The sequence below is a fragment of the Lonchura striata genome, chromosome Z (genome assembly GCF_050655825.1).
Source record: "Lonchura striata isolate lonStrDom1 chromosome Z, ASM5065582v1, whole genome shotgun sequence".
Taxonomy (NCBI): Eukaryota; Metazoa; Chordata; class Aves; order Passeriformes; family Estrildidae; genus Lonchura; species Lonchura striata.
Window position 1 is genome coordinate 15,905,059 of NC_140740.1, and position 20,299 is coordinate 15,925,357.

The 20,299-nt window shown below is 38.4% G+C and overlaps 2 protein-coding genes across 5 annotated transcripts in view; both read left to right on the plus strand.

Moving 5' to 3' along the window:
- Positions 1–14,093, plus strand: part of MAMDC2 (MAM domain containing 2) — a 55,752-nt gene extending 41,659 nt beyond the window's left edge. The window contains exons 10-14 of one of the 3 annotated variants that reach the window (XM_077790285.2): positions 8,419–8,512; positions 10,194–10,346; positions 12,120–12,379; positions 12,983–13,067; positions 13,365–14,093. In XM_077790285.2, the coding sequence (XP_077646411.1) occupies positions 8,419–8,512; positions 10,194–10,346; positions 12,120–12,379; positions 12,983–13,067; positions 13,365–13,426 (654 nt within the window). In that variant the 3' untranslated portion in view covers positions 13,427–14,093. Of the gene's footprint in view, positions 1–8,418; positions 8,513–10,193; positions 10,347–12,119; positions 12,380–12,982; positions 13,068–13,364 lie in introns of those variants that run through there. The other 2 variants (XM_085567358.1, XM_085567359.1) reach the window with 2 other exon arrangements.
- Positions 14,094–17,020: 2,927 nt separating this feature from the next.
- SMC5 (structural maintenance of chromosomes 5) overlaps positions 17,021–20,299 on the plus strand; it is a 38,942-nt gene continuing 35,663 nt past the window's right edge. For both annotated transcript variants that reach the window (XM_021548806.4, XM_085567356.1), the window contains exons 1-3: positions 17,021–17,175; positions 18,417–18,558; positions 19,475–19,527. In XM_021548806.4, the coding sequence (XP_021404481.1) occupies positions 17,075–17,175; positions 18,417–18,558; positions 19,475–19,527 (296 nt within the window). In that variant the 5' untranslated portion in view covers positions 17,021–17,074. The remainder of the gene's footprint in view (positions 17,176–18,416; positions 18,559–19,474; positions 19,528–20,299) is intronic.

Sequence of the window (20,299 nt, forward strand, 5' to 3'; positions counted from 1 at the left end):
AATATTGCGAGACTTACTGGACTTCAGAAGTCAGCATGTGTTCAGCAAACCATACTTCAGGCACCCCTTAGTTAAATAACTATGTATTTGTCAGGGTGTTCAGTTTATAAAGTTTTCCTTAGACAAACAGGAGATAATGGAACATATTAAACATATTAAATGGAAAAGTACATCAAGGTGTGTTTACAGATGGGGAGATAGCATAAAAAAGACAAATATTGCCAAAGTTTAAGGATGTCTACTTAAGGCAGAGGGTGAAAACCTGGTGTAGTTACAGCCTGTCTACTTGTAATATTTAGAAGCAGGCTCAAATGAAGTTGCACAGTGAACTTGATTCTGGCTTTTCTTTGCAATCTCACGTCCAGCTCTTCAACCTTAATACTTTTTAAAGTCTTTTCATGCTTTATTTTGTTTGTATCTTCTTTTCCAAGGCAACAGAAGGAAATGAAGTATTACTGTGTGGCACTGTGTAAACACTCAGGTTAGTTATCTGTGAAGATGTGTCTGCCTAGCACATAGTGAAATAGCTGGCAAAACCCACTTACTTCAATGTAGGGTGGCTGTGGAGGTGCACCATAGCATATTTTGGCTGGTAGAAAGGAGTGGTGGAAACCAGCAAGTAAATGATTACACTTCTGGCTCCGCAGGGAGACAGTGTTTAGACACATGACACACTCTTGTCCTGTCTTCTGCTACCTGTCCTTGTGTTTCTTCTGTCCTCACTGAGCCATCTTTATTTTATCTAACCTGCCCCAGAGGCAATGAACCACCCCTCTGCCCTTCACCCTAGTCCTCATCTTACTCTCAGCTCTGGACAATCCAAATTTTTTTCCCTGTAATATTACTCATATTCCATTCAATTTGCCCTGCTTGTCCCATTTCTTACAAATTCTAGTTTCTCAAAAACTAATGACTTGACAGAAAAGATAGCACTGGCATAAAGATCAGACTCTTGACACTTTTCTGCTCCTATTCCAAAGCCTTGGAGTGCTCAAGATTTTCACAGAATTTTTTGTTTAATAAAAGGGGCAAAATAAACTCTTTTTCCTAGCCTTGTTCTCAGAAATGATGGAACTGTTTTGGATTAAATCTTCCAAAACAAGGCTGTAGCAAGGACCTAGCATGGAAAATCTGAGCTGAGATCATTGTGTCTTGGCAATGTTATAGACAAGTGAAAAACAGTCTTTCAGTGAAGAAAGGTAGTCTCAAAATAAGATGGGTTGCCACCATTCCTCTAATACAGACGTAGTGACTGATGCCTATGTTATTGTCTTCTGAGATGTATCATATGTAGACTTGGATGGTAAGAAGTTGTAGGCACAGTAGTTTGGCTGAGTATCTTCCTGGATACCAGGAGCCACTTTTGGATTGGGTCAGCCCATGTGGAAACAGTAAGCAGTCTCCTGGCAGTTCCTTAATAGCTTGTCAAGTCAGCGACAATGTGTCCTGAAGGTCAAAATTATTTTTTCAGCCAGAAAACAACTGCTGTAAAATAACCAATTACTCACATCCTTCTTCTTTTTTCTATTCCAAATACCACTCCCAACCCTTAGAAAATCATACAAAATCCATCTAATACATTTTAGTTTTGATAGTCTATTTGTTTGCATCAGGACAATAAAAGGATTATTTTCATTGCTTGGTTTCTGTAATGGCTTTTGCAAGTTCTTTTTGAATTAGCTAACTGCAGTCTGGCACAAGCTGATGGCTTGAGTTCTGTGAGCAGGAAATGAAAAGCTGGCCAGCTGGCTTTAATATGACATTTTGAAAAGAAAATGTTTTAAAGGCTAGGCAGGTATGAACCAGCTAAGCAAGTCATAAATGTCTATACCTACATACATATATGTGTGTTTGTGTGCATTTCTATTTCTATTTCTATTTCTATTTCTATTTCTATTTCTATTTCTATTTCTATTTCTATTTCTATTTCTATTTCTATATATTTATGTTTATATTTATATTTATATTTATATTTATATTTATATTTATATTTATATTTATATTTATATTTATATTTATATTTATATTTATATTTATATTTATATTTATTTATATGTGTGTGTGCGTGTGTGCATACATACTGTAAATACTCGTGCTGATAATGTTAATAAGAATGCAGGGAATTTAAAATCCTGATTTCCTACTTTGTACTTGCAGCACTGCCTCTCCAAGTTGGTATGAGTACCTATGATTGTATATAAATACAATGTATATTGATTTATGCTGTACCCAGGGAATCAGTGTAAAAAGAAAGAAATGCAAAAAAAAAATTTAATATTTTTGACATCACTTAAATCCTTCATGGTTTATTGTATAAGCCTCTGGAAGGGCAGCATGAAAACCTAAATCTGAAATATGTAGATTATTTTCAGTTGATTGAATGTACTGAAATTGATCTTCCATGCCAATACATGTCAGGAAAATGTAGGAGCTAACTGGAAGAAAATTTCTCATATCATTTGCATCCTTGAGAAGCTCACATGAACTGTGAAGCAGGAATCTATATTTTAATATTTTGTGTGTGTGTGTGCATGTGTATGTGGGTAAACACCAGCATAGAAAAATATTTCACTTATGCAACTTCACAATGAAGTCCAAATACCTAGATTAAATTAATGAAGGTTTGAGTTCAGTCAGGTCTGCTTTTATCAATTCTGCTCATTCTTGCTAGATTTGGGTTTCCATTCTGAAACTCAGGTTTTTGAAAACAAACAGCTTGTGTTCTTTATCCATCATGCAAGCTTTTGCAGTATTACTGATAAAATATTGCCATATTTTGCAATATTACCTGCTTGAACTCCCAAAGAGTTCAAAATCAAATCCTCAGAAAGGTAATTGGCACAACAGTCCATCCTACTTTCATCAGAGTAGCTGTGGCTGCATTTTTGGGTTTCCTTAAATAGTTTTTTATTCTTCTTTGATGTTTTTTCTTCACTCTTTTTACTTGAGTTCATCCGTTTGCTTTCTCTCATCCTCCGTAACTAATTTTAGTTGCCATTGTGAGAAAGAAAAATCAAGTGACTCAGTGTTGCACTTGAATATTTACATGTTTAAAAAAAAAAAGAAAGACAAAACTTTCTCAGAATAACACTGAGAAACTTTGCTGCAAAATGCTGTGAAGGCTAATAGTACATATATATATTTTTAAAAAATTTTAAAAATTCATGGAAAATGACCTCACAGTGACTGTAACCACAGTGGTCCAGTTGTGATGTCCAGTTCAGCAAGTGTTAAGGTTTTTTTGGGTTGGACATGAGACAAAAGCTTTAGTGCTGGTTTGTTTCTTGTACTGTTTTCCCTAAATATCTATTATCACCCTGCTGCTTTCCTGATACTTGATCTGAAAGGTCTTTGGACCTTTCTTCTCACATTATCAATGTGGTGATGCTCAATGTTAAATGATTCTAGCATTTATTTCTCTTTGCTGGCAAGAAATCTATGCTTCCTGCTTGTCCACCAAAGTCATAGGTAAATGACTAAAGTAATCTTGGATAAACAATGAAAACCTAGATCCCTGTAATCAAGTCACTAATATGAAAAACAAAGTTCTCCACTCAGGTGCCAGCTGAAGGAGGGCATCCTCATCCTCTTCCTCATCCTCCTCATCTTCCTCCTTGTCCTCATCCTCCACATCCTCATCCTCCTTGTCCTCCTCCTCCCCCTCCTCCTCATCTTCCTCCTCCTCCTCATCCTTGTCCTTGTCCTCCTCCTCGTCCTTCACATCCTCTTCCTTGATCTTGTCCTCCTTGTCCTACCCCCCCCCCCCCCCCCTCCTCCTCCTCCTCCTCCTCCTCCTCCTCCTCCTCCTCTTTCTCCTCCTTGGTACTTTTCCAACAAAACCTTTATATTGTCTTCCCACAATAAGGTATGCACCCTAAAGAGGTTGGAATGAGCTGCAGTTTTATAGGACAGCCCTGTCATTCCTTCCCTTACCTTTTAAAAGAAAAAACTTTTTGAAGAACAGTCACCAGAAATGACTGTCTAATATAAGAGTGGTAGAGTTTGGAAACAGTAGGATAGTGCTGCTAAACCTCAGTTCCTGTGGTGCTTGATACATGGTTATGGAAACAGTATATTGGAAATTGAAAAAGTTACTCAGGTTAGGAAGCAGTGCCTAAGTGGCCTGCATCTTCACAGTTGTTAAGCAAGGTGATATGTTGCATGATATATTACACATCTTCTTTTGGTGCCTCCAATCCTTAATAGTCAGGAAACTATTCGGCTGGAAGGAAGGTAGAGCCCGTACCGTAGATTTGTGGAAATCTGGGAGGGTCGTGAGAGACAGATGAGAATATCAGTGTCATGTATATATTTGTGTGCAGGCAATGTTCTCTACTACGCTGTGCAATCCAGCAAGAGGAGATGTAGGATAAACAGCCTATGGCACTAGGTTATTTTGTTAGCTTTATGTTTCTTTTTCATTGTTTGTTTCTGCACTTGGACAGAAACGTTTTTAAAAATACTGGTTCAACTGTCACAAGCTTATTACCAATGTTATTCAATTATTTATGCAGAAGCTTTCATATTACATTATTTTTCCCATAGAAGCTTGTTGTATTTACATGGCAAGAAATCGAACTTGCTGGTGAATGCCATTTTAAATAAATTTATTTTAAATGACAGAAGGTTGCAAATGGCCCAATTTTGGCTTAGTAGCTTACTTGAATTCTTGATAAATGAGTTTCTGACTGTTTAGGCCAAAGAAATACAAGACACTTAAAATCTAGCTTTATTTAAACTAGCTATGAGTAATTTGGTGTACACTTAAAATATCTGCATTGAAATGCCCTGAGACAGTCAGAATGATTTTCCCATCTCTTGTGTGGTCAGTCCCTGGCTTACATGCTTATATGTAAACTCTTTATTAGAATAGTTGACTGAAAAGGTAGGCTGTGTGTCTTGTGTGAAAACATCTTGACTGCTTTTTCCTGTCAGGTCACACTTTTGTTTCTAGTGTTCAAATAATTTTTTAATTTTGTAATACTGAGTTTTGTGTCACTGTGAGGAAGTTAAAACAGTGGCTTCTCAGGGAAAAAAAAAACACCTGAGACATCACTATAACTGTCCTTCTTTAGGAAATTGAACTTTAAATGTGTCTAAGTGGCAGACCAGGTTTTGTGTCTACACAGATTTACAGTGTGTCATTTAAACTTAGGATTATTCATTAGGATGGAAAAGATAAATTACCTTGCTGCAGAGGCACAGCTTGTTTTTAAATTGCCAGATTGTGCTGTTTTCATGTTCTTCTTCTGTTTGGCTGATCTTGCTCTCTAATTGAGCAAGTTGCATATGTTCTGGGATAAACAAGAAGGAAAGAAAACACACAGAACATATAGAGATCTCCTTTTCTCCTCTTCTCAGTCCAGGTCCCTCCAAAACTCCTATAGCAAGCTTCCCCATTATCCCTCCTTATACTGAAGGTACCTTATTGCATGTCCTCCTATTTCTTCTCCTCTAAAAGCAGGTTAACTTTCCATGCATGTGAGCTTTAACTCCTTGTAAAGTCGCTGAGTGCTAAGGATGAGAAATCCCTTCTACCTCACCCAGTATCTGCAGCACAACCCAATATAGTGTCTTAGCTTGCTCAACTGGCCGTTTTCACCTGGCATTGCTCATACCTCGTATCATCCAGGATAAGTGCTAAGAAAGGATTATTGATACTTCGAGACTGAACACCAGGACCATTGATTAGGCACTGCAAGATACACAAACCAGCTTCTAAGTTTGGACAATGGTTTGGAAGTAAACTGATGGCCTAGCTGTGTCCTGGTATTGGAACAAAAAGAGACATGAGAGATGTTTTATTTTTCAGTAACACAGACAATAACTGCCTTCACTGGATAATATTTTTAATTTAGCATCCAAAAGAGCATGTGTGTCCAGGAATCTCTGTTACCTCGCTTGAAACAATCAGTATGTTGTTCATCTGCCATGCTTTATGGCAAAAAAAGCTCAGCACAAAGAATCCCCTATTATCTTTTCCAAGGCATGAGATAAAGTAATAAACTTTTATTTTGGAAAAAATGACCTAGGAAATATATTAATTTAAAACAAGAACAAATGCAAAGCAACTTGAAATTTGTTCTATTGAGACTGTAAGAAGGATTCAGAGATCTGACTAAGTGTGAAAATGAGTAGTTGAGTAAATCCAAGTTGATAAAATTTTGGTAGGTAAAGTTCAAATACTCAAATATTTTGCTTTATGACAGAAAAGGATATTTAAAACAGAAAAAGAGTAAATAAATTTGACCTGTGAATAAAAATGTTCTAGTCCATTGCCTAAAACTAAATCAAGAATGTAACAACAAAATAAATTGAGGAGACTATAACAATTTCAGTATATTTGCTATATCCAAGAGTGAAAACTCTGCACTCCCAAGCAGAAACTTCCAAGTAGAAGACTTTGTAATTTCATCCCTGAAATTATGGAGTGTGCTCTTGGCAGTGTGTCTCTCAACACCACAAAAACCAAGTGGAAAACCAGTGAAGCTTAAGCTACAGATGGAAAAGCTGAACACATTTAGAAGTGTCACTGAATCAGATCAACCCTTTGGTTTTACAAAGATTACTGATTCAATGGCCTTTGAGAGATCATAGTTATTATTGTGATGTTTTTTAAATGGAGGGCTTTCTCTGGGATCCAGTGGGTAGTTACATACCTTGTATGTAACAAATTACTGCAATATAAGAATAAAGAACTTAATCCTGCTCCCAGTGAGGTCATTGCTAAAGCATTGCTTAAAACATGACTCCACATTGTGGAAATGTTATTTCACAAATGAGGACTGACTTCATCCTTACATGTGTGGTTTTCTAAAGATTCATGGATTTAGGGCTATAATATGCCTTTAGTTCATTACAAATGTTCACCAGAATGCATGTATTAAAATTCTAGTGAATTATATTCTCCCAGTGTCAGTATCTTATTTTACGCTTATTTTATGCTTTTTTCCAAGAGATGCAATGTTTTTAAAGGATTGCCCCTGTGCTGACAATGAACTTATAAAGTATGAAAGATTTTTTTTCCCTGTTAAACCTTGAGGCTAAGATACAGTTCTACAGTGGGCAGAAAAACAAAAGGTGTGGGGTTTAGGCCACCATATGCTGAGCAGTTTTGCATTCTGTGCAGGGCCAGTCTTTAACTACATACCAGTGGCAATTTACAAGACAGATAGTCAATAATAACCAGGATTGGTAGCACTGAATGGAAGAGTTTCAAAAATTGCTCCACTCTGGGCAGCATAATACATACATGCTTCCAAGTTTTTGGTGTAGCTGCTGTTATTATAAGCAAATGAGTCAATAAATACTACATAGTAAAGCAAATTGACAAAATACCATGTAGGTACCATATTGAAGGTGTTACCAAGCCTACTGGAAGAACATACTAAATAATGCTCTAAAAACTTTTAAATGACATTTTTTTACCCATATGAAACTTGTCAGTCAGCATTTAACCTCAGATATGCAAGTGAAGTGTTGTCCAAAAGATTAAACAGTCAGAAGTGACAGTAATGCATCTGCAATCACTAGAATAGACCTCAATACAAAGGAATTGTTTTTGAAAAAAATCCTCCTAATTTATGGTCTTAACCCCAGTGGTCAGACAGATGGTTTGAAGTTGTTAGGCCAAGAAAATCGCCCGCAGTGTTTTCAGAAAACAAATCCTAATGTATCTTCTGCAATTCAAAGAGAACTGCGTCAGCTTTGACAGAAGGGCAACTGAGAGTCTTAGTTTCTTTACATTTTATTTTACTATTTCATGAGTTACTTATATTTTTCATGGCAGAATTAATGTTTACTCAAATCAATGATCTTGGATGTTTTTATTAATCTTTGCTAACTCAGATGAACACTGTGAATTATGCATAGCATTTCAAGTCTCCTGCTCTACCATGTCATGGCAGTGAGTTGTTTATGAATAATCCCATTTTGTGTAGTAGTCTCAGTTAATCTCTATTATTCTTTGTATTTTGCCATAACTCTTGGCCCTCATTCCACATTACTCTTTCAAATTTATTTTCCCAAGGTTGAAACCTCCTAGTTTTCAGGATAAGATAGCTGAAGATATTTGAGTTGTTCATGTTGGGTGTTGTGCAAGAAAAAACCACAAGAACCTTAGTGAGTCATGCTTTCTCACAGACAAAAAATACTCTAGTAAAATGGGAATTCCATACAGATATATATATAATTTGCCTACAAAAGCTAGAAAATAATTTATTTAGATTGAAAACATACATTTAGTCCCCACTGGAATTGACATTTCAGTCACTGGCAGAATGTGCCATGGCAAAGTGGATCCATTATTCCTGTTCTGTAGATTTCAAAATTATCTGTGCATTTGGAAAAAAACACTTAACATGTCAGACTCTTAACAGTGCCAGGTTTTGTACCTGAAACTTCCTTCCTGTATCGCAGGTTGTCTTTGTTAGCTGGTGTAAAAGCTTCTGGGACTGTGGAGTTGTGGCACTGGATGATATATCATTGAGCCTGGGAAGTTGCCAGGCTGCTGGTAAGACCATATGTATTTGTCATCCAACAGCTGCTATCCTTTTGAGTAAGAGTTCATTTTCCAAGCCTATCCTACAGCTGTCTTCATCCTGTTGTGGTTTCTTGTCTTTTCTTTTTTTCTGATAAGTAATGCATAAATTCTATTTTTGCAAAGTAGCAAACATCCAGCAAGGACCAGCTTTTGCTCACAGGGGTACCAGCTAACTCTTAATACATTGCAGTGACTCCAGAGCAGTTGTATATAGATGAAGGGTCCTTTGAGGGCTTTAAAATAAACCCACAGTTCAACTGAGTGAAAAGTAGTTTTCAAAGGGTCTTTAAAAAGCCAGGAATGGACCCCAAAGCAGTATTTTTCAAAACAGACCATAATTTATTTTTTAGGTAAGAAGTATGGTTGTGCAAGGCCAAGGCACAGCCTCACCTGAGCTGCAGTTCTTTGATGAAGACAGAGAAAAGCAGTCAAAGCCTCTCTCTGTAGTGTGAAGAACTGAATAGTTTTCAGCAAAACTTTACCCTTTGACATGCACAGGCCAACCTCTCCGAACTCACCAAACTCCCTCTTTTGTGGCTTCATGAGGTTTGACGATACAACTATTGTATCCTAACTAAAAACATTCTCATGAGTCAGGCACAATCTACAGCTCTGTTCTTTGTAATAAAGCCATGACTTTGCAATGGTCCTAATAGCTTTTTAATGACCTCTTTTGATTGGATTTTATGCAGAGAGAAATCACGTGTACAAAACAGAGAGAAAACGTGTACAAAACAAGATGCCATTTTTCTAAACTATTTCCAACAGTTGTCTGTTTTGCCTTGCTGTAATTTTTAAGTAATTGGAAAAGGAACTAAAGGTGCAGAACTGGTATCTGGTGTACAGTCACGCCATGGCTTGTCTCTGATGGCAGCCTGAACAAATGCCTGAAAAATGCCTCAGAGGTATCAAAGCTTCCTCCTCTTCAAAAGGTGGAGCCAGCTCAAAATGTCTACTTCTGGATGACAGATTAACATTACCTGACAGAAGCTTCCTGGCATGCACCTGAACTGTGTCACCTTTTGTATGATCTAATAGAATTTAGTTCTAGTAATTGCAGCTCTGTGGTCTGTTGTAGGCTGCAGTAGAGTCTGGTGCCAAAGGAGCAGAGGAGAGCTGAATGGGGCATTGATTTCAGTTCACAGAAACTCCAGTCTTTGACAAGGTTCATTTATTATGCACGTTACACATGCTGGAACTTATATGCGTGCTTGGGGTGCCAAAAACAGTGAAGAAAATTACTATGGTAATCCTATAAGAGCCTGTTATAGAATCATAGAATTGCTGAAGTTAGAAAAGACCTCTAAGACCATTGAATTCAATGATTAAAACCAAAAGACCTCATAAAATAATCTAGTCCAAAGCCCTATTGTGAAGATAAATAAACTGTTTTAAAGAATCCTGGGACTAGCGAATCCTAGTCACTGAGCTAGACTAGGGCACAGATTTTCCCAAAGATGTGAAGAGAATTAAATTAAATTTTAAATGACAGTTTGGAGGTCGCTTGTGTAAGCTTGTGACTATTGTAAGCATTGCCAGGTAGCTGTAATTGGGGTCAGCAGATGAGGAAATTAAATACATTACTTGTGTAATCTCTCCGTGTATCAGTCTAATGTATTTAAAATTTTAAAACTGTATCCTCTCCTTGCAGATTTGTTGCTGCCCACTCCTGGAAAATGCACTTTTGAAAAAGATGAATGTATGTTTACCCAGGAGAAGAGAGGTCGTGGGAGCTGGCAAAGGAAGAGGGGTCCAACTCCCACTTCTTACACTGGACCGAAAGGAGACCACACTACTGGGGTAGGTGAGTTAAGTTCCACATTGAATTTTCAGAACAGAGATTGACAGTTAGTATTAATTAAATATTTTAAATGACAATCCAGAAGATAGAGAAAGCTTTTACTCTTCTCTTCAGAAAAGTTACTAATCAAATTAAGTAAGCACATTCTGCACCGAGTCATGAGTGGTTCTGAGAATATGACATTTAATCTGAATTATTTTCAGGCCATATGGATAATTTGGTTGTCAGGTTCCAACGTAGCCTTTTCCTTAGGAGATAAAAGAAGATTACTGTCCAGATCCCACAGAAAAGAGCTCCTTCCGAACTCCCAGTTTATCTGAATAGTCCCTGAAACTGAGTTTAGACCTATTTTCTGTTAATGTGGATCATTAAGTAGTCTGAGAAGTGAGGCTGATAGCTTGACTTTACAACTGAGAGCCTTTTAAGCCTGTCTGTGACTCAATAATCATTCTTCATTATAAGGAATGATTATTCCTTACTTCATTTCATAACAGTAAGCTGTGCAAGTGGTTGGGATTCTTCTGCATGAACACCTTTGGGTTCAACCTTAAAAGAACACATGAAGAATAAAAGAGATCCCACAAGACTTTTATCTTGAAAATGTGCTCCACAAGCTCACTAGTGCAAGTTCAAGTATTTAGTAGGTAGGACTCCCATCACCATAAGTGCACAGAAAACTGTATCACCACCAACCATAGCCTAAAGCATACCCAAGCATAGCCTTGTAGCTGTCTCGGAATTCCAATTAATCAATCTATATCAGAGCGCAATTCTTGTGTAAGAGCAGCTGTAGTATAGTCTTCCTTTGTATTCTTTCCTGTGACTATGTATTGCAACAGATATAACCAAGTTTTAAGAGTTCAGGCCGTGAATTGGTGGAAGGCAAATTCCTGCCCCTCATTCCATCACTCAGATATCACCAGCTGGAGCAAACTGATGTGTGTCAAAGACTGAGGAGCGTCCCCACATCCCATCCACTGCATGAAGCAACTGTTCTGTTTTGAGATGTGCGCTCTGCCAGGAGACAGTGAACTCAGATAGTGCAGGCACTCTTCATGCAATCCCAAGGCTCCCTTGTTGTGGTCTGTCCCTTTACCTGCCTGTCACCACAAGTCCTGGGGCTGAGATTGCCTTCAGAGGGAGAGGGAATTCCAAGGGATCAGTGAGACAGGCGGAATGCTGAGAGCAGCAACAGCAGCCAGTGGGATGCTTGGAGAGTCTCTTGTGATACTTAAGAGTCCTATTTTCTGCACAAACCCCTAGTGAAGATGTTCTCTCTAAGCCAGGTTGTAGTTTGGTGGTGACCAGCAGTCAAGAGAGAAGGTGAAAAGGAAGATTATCTACAGCTGTAGGTCAATAATTCATACAGTGTATTGGAGAATTCCCAAGCTGGTTTGTACCAAACTTAGTGCAGTCCATTTCAAAGACTTTGTTGTTCACTATGCATAGAAGTTCCTTCAGTTAAAAATCAAAACCTAGAGTTCATATGACAGCATAATAAAATAACTTTTTCTCTAAAGACTGAATCATACTATAAACTTGTTAGAAAGACTAGATCATCTCTTGGTTTTATGAATTCAACCCATCATTATTAGACTACACAGTTATTACAATTTCTCAAATATTACAGTTTACAAATGCAGAAAGTCTATGAATCATTATCAAAATAGCTTCAGTCGTGGTGTTTTTTTAAATATAATGAGCATGTTGAGCATAATGAACATTCCAACATAATGTATCCTACTTTGCTAATATTTACTGATATATCTTTCTAAGGATACTACATGTATATAGAGGCATCTAACATGGTCTATGGACAGAGAGCATACCTAGTTTCAAGATCACTAAGAGGAGCTTCTGGAAAACAGTGCCTGACATTTTTCTATCATATGTATGGAGCTGGGACTGGATTATTAAGTGTTTATCTAAAAAAGGAAGGGGATGATGAAGAGATACCTTTGTGGAGGAGGACAGGGGAACAAAGCATCTCATGGCTAAGGGGACTGATAGAATATGAAAGTGATGCAAACTACCAGGTAAGAAAAACAAGCAAGAAGCAGTCAACTTGGAATATTGAAATGAGCCCAAGTTTTGTCTTGTTTAAAAAAAATAAACTAAAATGTTAAAATGTATGTGGCATTGAATGGATACCTGAAGAACATGAAATAATGTATTTTTTTACAAATGAAGTTATGGAGGGATTTATTAAAGATGTGAATAGGTTGCAAGTAGGAAAATAGGTATGAATTCAAATTTTTTTAAACATACTTAAATGCTATTTCAAAGTATTTAAATTTAAACAACATCATTTTTTGTCAGTAGTTGTAGGACTTTTTCAGGATCATTTGTGCAATTTCTTTTCCTTCAGTTGTCTGTAGCCCTGTCCAGATTTGACACAAGCACTGAGCTGTGATGAAATGGCAGCTTCTTGTAGGTAGTCTTTCCAAGGGAGCAGCAAGGAGAAGGGATGATGCAAAGGCAGAGGTCTGTCCAATGAGAAGGGAAAATGAAAAGGAAGGGGAAAAGGAGAGGGGAAAGGAGGGCAGGGGAAGGGGTAAACCTTGAAAAGGTTGCATGGTTATTATTTTTTTCAGTCCTTCCACCATTTGGATTCAGAAAATTTGTGCCTTACTTTACAGATTATTTTTGAGGCAATCCGTGGTGTGTCAGTAAGAAGTGACACTGCTATTGATGATATTCTGTTCCAGGCAGGACCTTGTTTGGGTAAGTTTCAAGATACTTTGTTAGAAACACCTGAAATTCAGTGCTTGTTTGTGGGTGGGTGATATTTCCCTTGAGTCTCCATTTAAATTTAATATCAAGCAGAGGTTAGTGCTTTTACTATCTAATAGGGTGTGAGATCATCCTCAGAATCTCAACTAGTAAAGTGGCTGTAAACTTTTTAAAAACCACAGATAGTCCCATTTAAATCCAGTGTGCTAATTAAATTCTGCTGTAAGTATTATTAAGTATGACAAAAATAAAAATAATTACAGAATTTCTTCATTCTTTGTATTCCAGAAGTGGAAGAAATTCAGTTCTCATCAGGCTATCCTGACATCTTAAACGAAATTGAGTATTAAATACATTCTGCTGAAAGGAATGAAGCACATTGAAGAATTGTATGTGAGAAACTGCATGAACTGCCTGTCTTAAAATATGATTTAAGTAAATACTGGACTGGTTTGAATACACACCGATACATAGGAAGAACTTGGAGCACTAATGCTCCTTGCCTTTTCAATGAAATTATTGACTCAGGGCTTCTTAGACCATAAGTTTTTGATATTATTTCCTCTTTTGCATGAGGTATCAGTTATTACATAAAGGCTTCCCATTTTGCACAGATCATTAATTTTTAATTTTAACATTTTAACATTTCTGGTATGTAAGTAAAAAGAGGAAATTCAAGTTGCACAATTGAAGTCCAGTGATATGTTATCTTAAATCTGCATTCAGTGAATGTTTTGTGTTGGGGATAGAATGGATTTTTGTTAAGAAAATGATAAATGTTTTGAAATAACGAAGAAAATAGTGTTAGCTACTAGTATTATCCCACAGGTTAAGTACAATTATTCTCAATGACAAATCTCTCTGGGAAACTTAATACTCTGCTGGCAATTTTTTGTGACAGTGTATTTTACTATAACAAATATATTTGTCAATAACAAACTCACTTCTAGTGTTCAGTATAATTCAGCATAAGATGCTGGCCTGTGGAATTATAGGAAATTAAACACTTTAAAGCCATATGTTTTCTGTCATGAGAGTCTGGTTGTTTGTTTTTTTATTAAATAAGTTTGTACACTCACAGAGAATGCACTTACACTTTGCCCAACAACAGATGTCCTGCATTTATATTCACATCTTGTATTTTTTCAGGTTTTATGTATTTGTGTGTAAGGTTGATTTTTTTTTTTAACTTACTATAACTTCCTAATAAAATTTAAGTTTGAGTATCATCTTATTCCTCTGCTCTAGATTTGAAACTGATTAGTGTAAAGAGAAAGAACAGAACCAAATTAAGTAGCCTGAATTAATTTTGAACATGAAGAGAATTAAATGAGTGGATCACATCACCTAAGAAGGCCAACAAAAAGTAATCTGAACTGCTGCAGGAAGCTTATGTACTGTTACAGCAACCATATCCTGCTCCTTTCAGAACTAAGAATATGTTTTTCCTAACAGCATATAAGGATCAACAGCACCTAGGATGATCTAGGTCCTTGCATCTTACATACCTTTTCATTTTTGTGACAGAAACAATTTAAGAGATTGTTCAATGCAGTACATTCAATACTCATGTATTTATTTAACCACACAGATTGAAGCCATTTTCTGTTTCCTGGACACTGAGGAAAAGCCAAAAGGAATTGATATCTTATCTGCATATTCTAGATACCTACCTAGTCAGGTGCTTATGAACACATTACTTTACTATTATTCAAAAATGAAAGCAAACGGAAATAATGGACTGTTTCCTATACGTCAGCACAATTTTACAGTTGTTCTGAAAAGTGCATGTTTCGGTATCAATACTCAGCTCAAATTATCTAAGCAGAAAACAAGTGAAGATGAAGCACTTAATCAGGCTTGGTTGTCCTCTGTATGTAAATGAAATGAAGCATGAAGTACAACTGTTAGGCTCCTATCTCTAGATATTTATGCAACTCTGCCACACTCCATCAAAGTAATCAGATTTAGGATGATAAAATAAAAACCTAAATGAAGGATTCTAACCTGCTGTCCACTGAGTGATTTCTAGGGACCTCACTGCTACAGTGATTTTATCAGTATCACTGAAGGAAATACTTATCCACAAGGTGTGAGGCATTGCCCTGATGGGGGGGAGAGGCAAAAAAAAAGGTGGGGGGAAAGCTTACCAAAACACCAAACCAAAAAATCACCTAAATTCTTACTTAAGTAGGGAACATTGCCTTTCCAATCATTTTTGCAGCAGGAACTAAAGTACAGAGAGAAAATTTGAAAGATGGCTTTCATTTACTTCAGTGTCTGATGAACATCAATTTATAGAATACAAAATTCAGAGATTAGTGAAAGAATGGCTACAAAACATTTGAAAACTGGGTATGGTACATTTAAGATGTCTCCACTGGCAAACTTCAGTTTTATGGTATAAAAAAATATTCTATCAGCTCTGTCCAAATGGGAAACTCCTCATGCAATTAATTTCTGTCCTGGTTCCATATTTATTTACTATGCTGCAGTAGCTGTACCAGGACCACACTGGGGCAAAGAATAGTTCTTCTGAGACTCGCCATAGCAGTCCTGTTTAATGTCTGAAAATTTCTTCAAAAGCTAGTGAAGACTTTACAAGTAATTGTTTTGATCCCAGTTGTGTCAAAATCTGTAAAATGGAAATGAAAAAACCTTGAAAAACAGCTATAATGTCCCAAGCGATAATGGGCTTATATTTAATTGCTGTAAGTGTAGCTTTGTGCTGGAGTGGAACTCAGCTTGTCCTGAGATGAGTGGAGACCCCTTTTATTGTCTTCCTGTTCAATACTGTCCTTACGTTTAATCTTGGATTTTATTCTTTAAATATTGTCCCATTAGTTTTCATTTTATCATTATCCTTACTAATTCCAAAAAGAGGGGCAAATTCAGATCTCATTTACACCAACAGAAATCCAGAATAACAGCTATTATAAAATGTCACTGTTATGCTGCCTTTATAAAGTAAATAAAGAGGTATTCTATGGTGTCGCACCAAAATAAACCTAATATAAACTTGACTTCACAATCATGAGGTTTCATAAGACAGCTGAAGCCAAGTACTAAAAACCTGGCATTTTGTCCACCTGGATGTGAGCAGAGCTTGCCAGTGTGCCTGCCCTCTCAGGAGACCCACCACTCCAAAGCAACAGCTGTGTAAGGGCAAAGCCTGGCGAGAGCACGCTTTCCTTGCAGTGTGACAGACACACTGAGGGCTGTTCTACCTCTCATGTTTTGAAAAAGAGAAAGCCTGCCTCTCATCCCACCTCAAAGAAAAGGCAAGCTGTCTGTGGTCCTCAGTCTGGGCCACCCGGGAATTCTCCTGAGGCCTCAGCCCGGATTCATGGCTCCTGGGCTCACTCTTGTAGCCTGCATCATGGAATCACAGAATTGTTAGGGTTGGAATTGTGATCAATTCCAACCCACACTGCCAAGGCAGAGTCGCCTACAGCAAGTGACACAGGAATGAGTCTAGGTGGGGTTTGAATGCCTCCAGAGAGGGAGACTCCACAACCTCCAGGGTAAGGCTGTCACAGTGCTCTGCCACCCTCCGTGTAAAGAGGTTCTTGTCGTGTTGAGGAAAGCTCTTGAGCTTTACTTTATGGCCACTGCTCCTCATCCTGTCTCAGGACACCACTGAAAAGAGTCTAGCAACCCTCTCTTGGCAACCGCCTTTGAGGCAGTTGTATGCATCAATGAGACTCTCTCCCGGTTTTCTCCGAACTAAACACGCCCAGCCACCGGTGATGCCGCAAACGTAGGCAGGGAGCGTGGCGGTGAGCGGAGCGCCCGAGCAGCGGCACGCGGCGCTCGGCACCCGCCGCGGCCCGGCAACAGCGCCCGGCCCGCCCGCCCCGCAGCCAATGGGCGCCGGCGCGGCGCGCCCCGGCCAATGAGGAGCGGCTTTAGGACGGCTCAGTTCCGCCTTCGGGCAGCCGGCCGAGCGCTCGGCGCGGGCTCGGCCCCGCGGGGAGCGAGGGTGGCCGGGGGGGAGCATGGCGACTGCGCGGGAAAAGGGCAAGGTTGTGAAGCGTGGCGGGTCCAAGCCCACCTTCGTACTGGGTTCCATCGTCAGGATCTTCATGAAGAACTTTCTGTGAGTGAGCGGGAGGCATTTCTCCCGCTTTCAGCGGCCGCGGCCTGCTCCTTCCGCTCCGCCGTAGAGGGGCGGAAGCAGCGGAGCGGGATGGCGGGTACCGAGGGCTGGAGGAGGGAGCGCAGGAAGCGGCGTTCCTTGGGAGATGGGGTCTTGCTGGAAGGCCTGCAGTCTGGGTTACGAGCCCCAGGGGCTGTCAGCGCAGTGTCGTTTACCTGGTGCCGGCCGGCCTTCCCCAGAGGTGGTGGCGGCTGTCGGCCGTGCAGCCTCCGCGTGCTCTTTGTCTCTGGGGTGCGTGGCTGCCAGGCAGCGGAGAAAGGCAGACTTCAGAAGGTGCTCGTGGAACAGTGGGGATAGGCCTTGAGACCCGTTAGGATGAAGTGTTTGTGGTCCTGGCACATGTTTTTTTTAGCTGCTCTATACTGCGAATACCATTATTTTTGGACGTATTTGGACCAGTAGAAGTTACCGGACCATTTTCTTACGGCTCCATTCGAGCCTTGAAAATCTACAGTATTGTAGTGAATGAGTCACGTGTTAGATGTTAATTGAATCCTCAGAGAGAGTTAAATCCTCATTAAGGGTTCATATACCTTCTCTTCCACAAGTACATGGTTTATAATATTGTGTTCCCATTAACTGCTTTGTACTCCTCCTTTGGTGGGAACGTTTCAGCTCTCTGTGTTTGGCACAGTGCAGGAATAAGAACATCAAATTATTCTTTATAAATTTAGGGTGTTAATTTTATACGAATTTGCATGGGTAGGTTTGGTCTCTTCCCATAGTTACTGTTGCCGTAGGCATTCTGGATGCACATGATGAAAGATGTCTAATGCAGTTAGAAAAAAACGAGCACTAGGGATGAGCTGATGCGGTAACTCTAGAAAGCTACTGCATGATCAGCTTTCTTTTTTTGATGCATGAAATAAAATGATACCCTAGTATCATACCATAGTAAGTTCATTTATAAAGTTATCATCATATTGCTGGATTTTATTCTTCATAGTCACTGATTTTAAAGAAAGTGAGTACTCTGGCTGATGGGAATGTATTTCATGGTGTTTCACTGAAATGTTAGTTTTCACTCTTGAGACTTTCTTACAAAAGGGTATTTCGCAATTGAGTCTAAATGAGGAATTGTATCTCCTTAATAAAATAATGAAATGTTTCTAAGCTAGTTCATTTTTCTTTTTCAAGGTAATGTAATGTTTTAAAATTCAAAAACTTGCTGTGCTTTTCAGAACATACAATCTCTGTGAAGTACATCCAGGGCCCAACCTGAACCTGATTGTAGGTGGTAATGGCACAGGCAAGTCAAGCATTGTTTGTGCTATCTGCCTGGGACTGGCTGGAAAACCTTCTTTCCTAGGGCGAGCTGATAAGGTAATTATGAGCTTTTCTGATTTTCATAGTTAATCTGAATTTCATTCAGAGTGCTGTCAAGCAGAGGATAGGGGGAAGGGCTCTCTTCCTTGATTTGCTTTACTTTTATAAAAAGTAAGGCATCTGACTTGAAGAGTAACCTGGTCCAGAGACAAAGGAGGGTTATTTTAATTAACTACTTGCTGTCTTGTCTAAATTTTGAAATGCTACCTAAATTGTAGTGCAGTCTGAGTCGACTAGAGGTTTTATTTGAAGATGGCTAAGCATCCACAGTGGAGTAGAAAAATGCCATAAAAAAAAGGCATAGTGGCACTGATCTTGGAAATAGAATTTGGATTTTCACTTTTTACTGCCAAGATATGCATTGACACTGTAGAAGGAAGTTTTATATCTTGAAATTTTCAAACTTTTGCACTTGCTTTCTTGGGTAGTCTTGTTGGATGCAATTTCTCTGAGTAGATTTGGAGCAATGAATCTGGGTGCCTAAATGGTTACACATACTCTCTTGTAGCTGCTCAGTCATAAGCAAATGTGAATATGGGAATTGATTGCATGGCAGTATTGTGTTTTGGCATTTCTCTTTGCTTCTCATGATGTATTTTCATACTATAAGAACGGCAGTTCTAGTATAGGTACTTGGCAGAGTCTTGTCCTTGTTCCCCGAATTCACAAGAGCTTCTTCCTATCTGTGGATCTGCTGATTATAATTTATTCAGTTTTGGAGGCTGAAGTTAATCAGAAATTGTTAACTTGTGGAGGATAGTGTCTTCCTTTATTTTTAGTTAGTGCTTTATTTTGCTTTTAATTGTAAGTTTTCAATAAAATACCTTGTTAAGTAGCTCCATTATACAAATGTGTATTCTTGTAAGACAGTAAATTTTATTTTGCAATAACAACTTGTAAATTAATTTTGTAGGTCAGTCTGTTTGTGAAGCAGGGGTGCCTGAAAGGCATAGTGGAAATTGAACTGTAAGTAGTAAAACTGTTTCCTCATGCGCTTTTAATTGGATCATTTCCCCCCACAGCCATTCACAAACTTGTGAGAAAAAAATTTGTTGTGCAGAGGTCGGTCTTTAAGCTTAGTTTGTCCTTTTTTAATTCCTGCAGTCTTCAGAATGTAAAGTTATATAATTATCACACAAGAAATAAGCAGTGATGGCTACTGTTGATCTTGCTTTCTGAAGAAAAGTGAAAATAAAGTTTCACCTTGTCTTGATGTACAAAAAAATGCATAGAAAAAGATAATTCTATATGGTGTGTTTAGCTTTTGATTACATTTAAGGTTCTGATGATTTAGTCACTACTGCCGTCACTACGTGGTGGCGGGAATTCTTTTCATTGAAGTAAAAATTACAGAAGTCTTTTAAGTTTTAAAATGGATCAATCTGCCTTCACTTACTTATACTGATACTGTTGGAAGGAGGAGCTTGCCTACATTCTCAAAACATCACATACGGATAGAAAAGAAGTAAAATAAAAGATCTGACTAATTTGACGTAATGCGGTCTTGTAGATAAGCTGTTGTAAAGCAGAGCACCTGGAAATCTTTTGGACTTAAAATTCCATTAGTAGCTTTTGCATAGGGCAATACTACATGCATCCTTTTGTGGATGCTATGGCCTTAGCCTGGTCTGTTGGCCTTAATGAAAGAGAAAATAGAGCTAGTCAGGTGATTCTTAGCCTGTGTTAATTTGTATAGCAATTGGCCACCCTGATCAGATTCTCTGAAAAGAAAATTTTA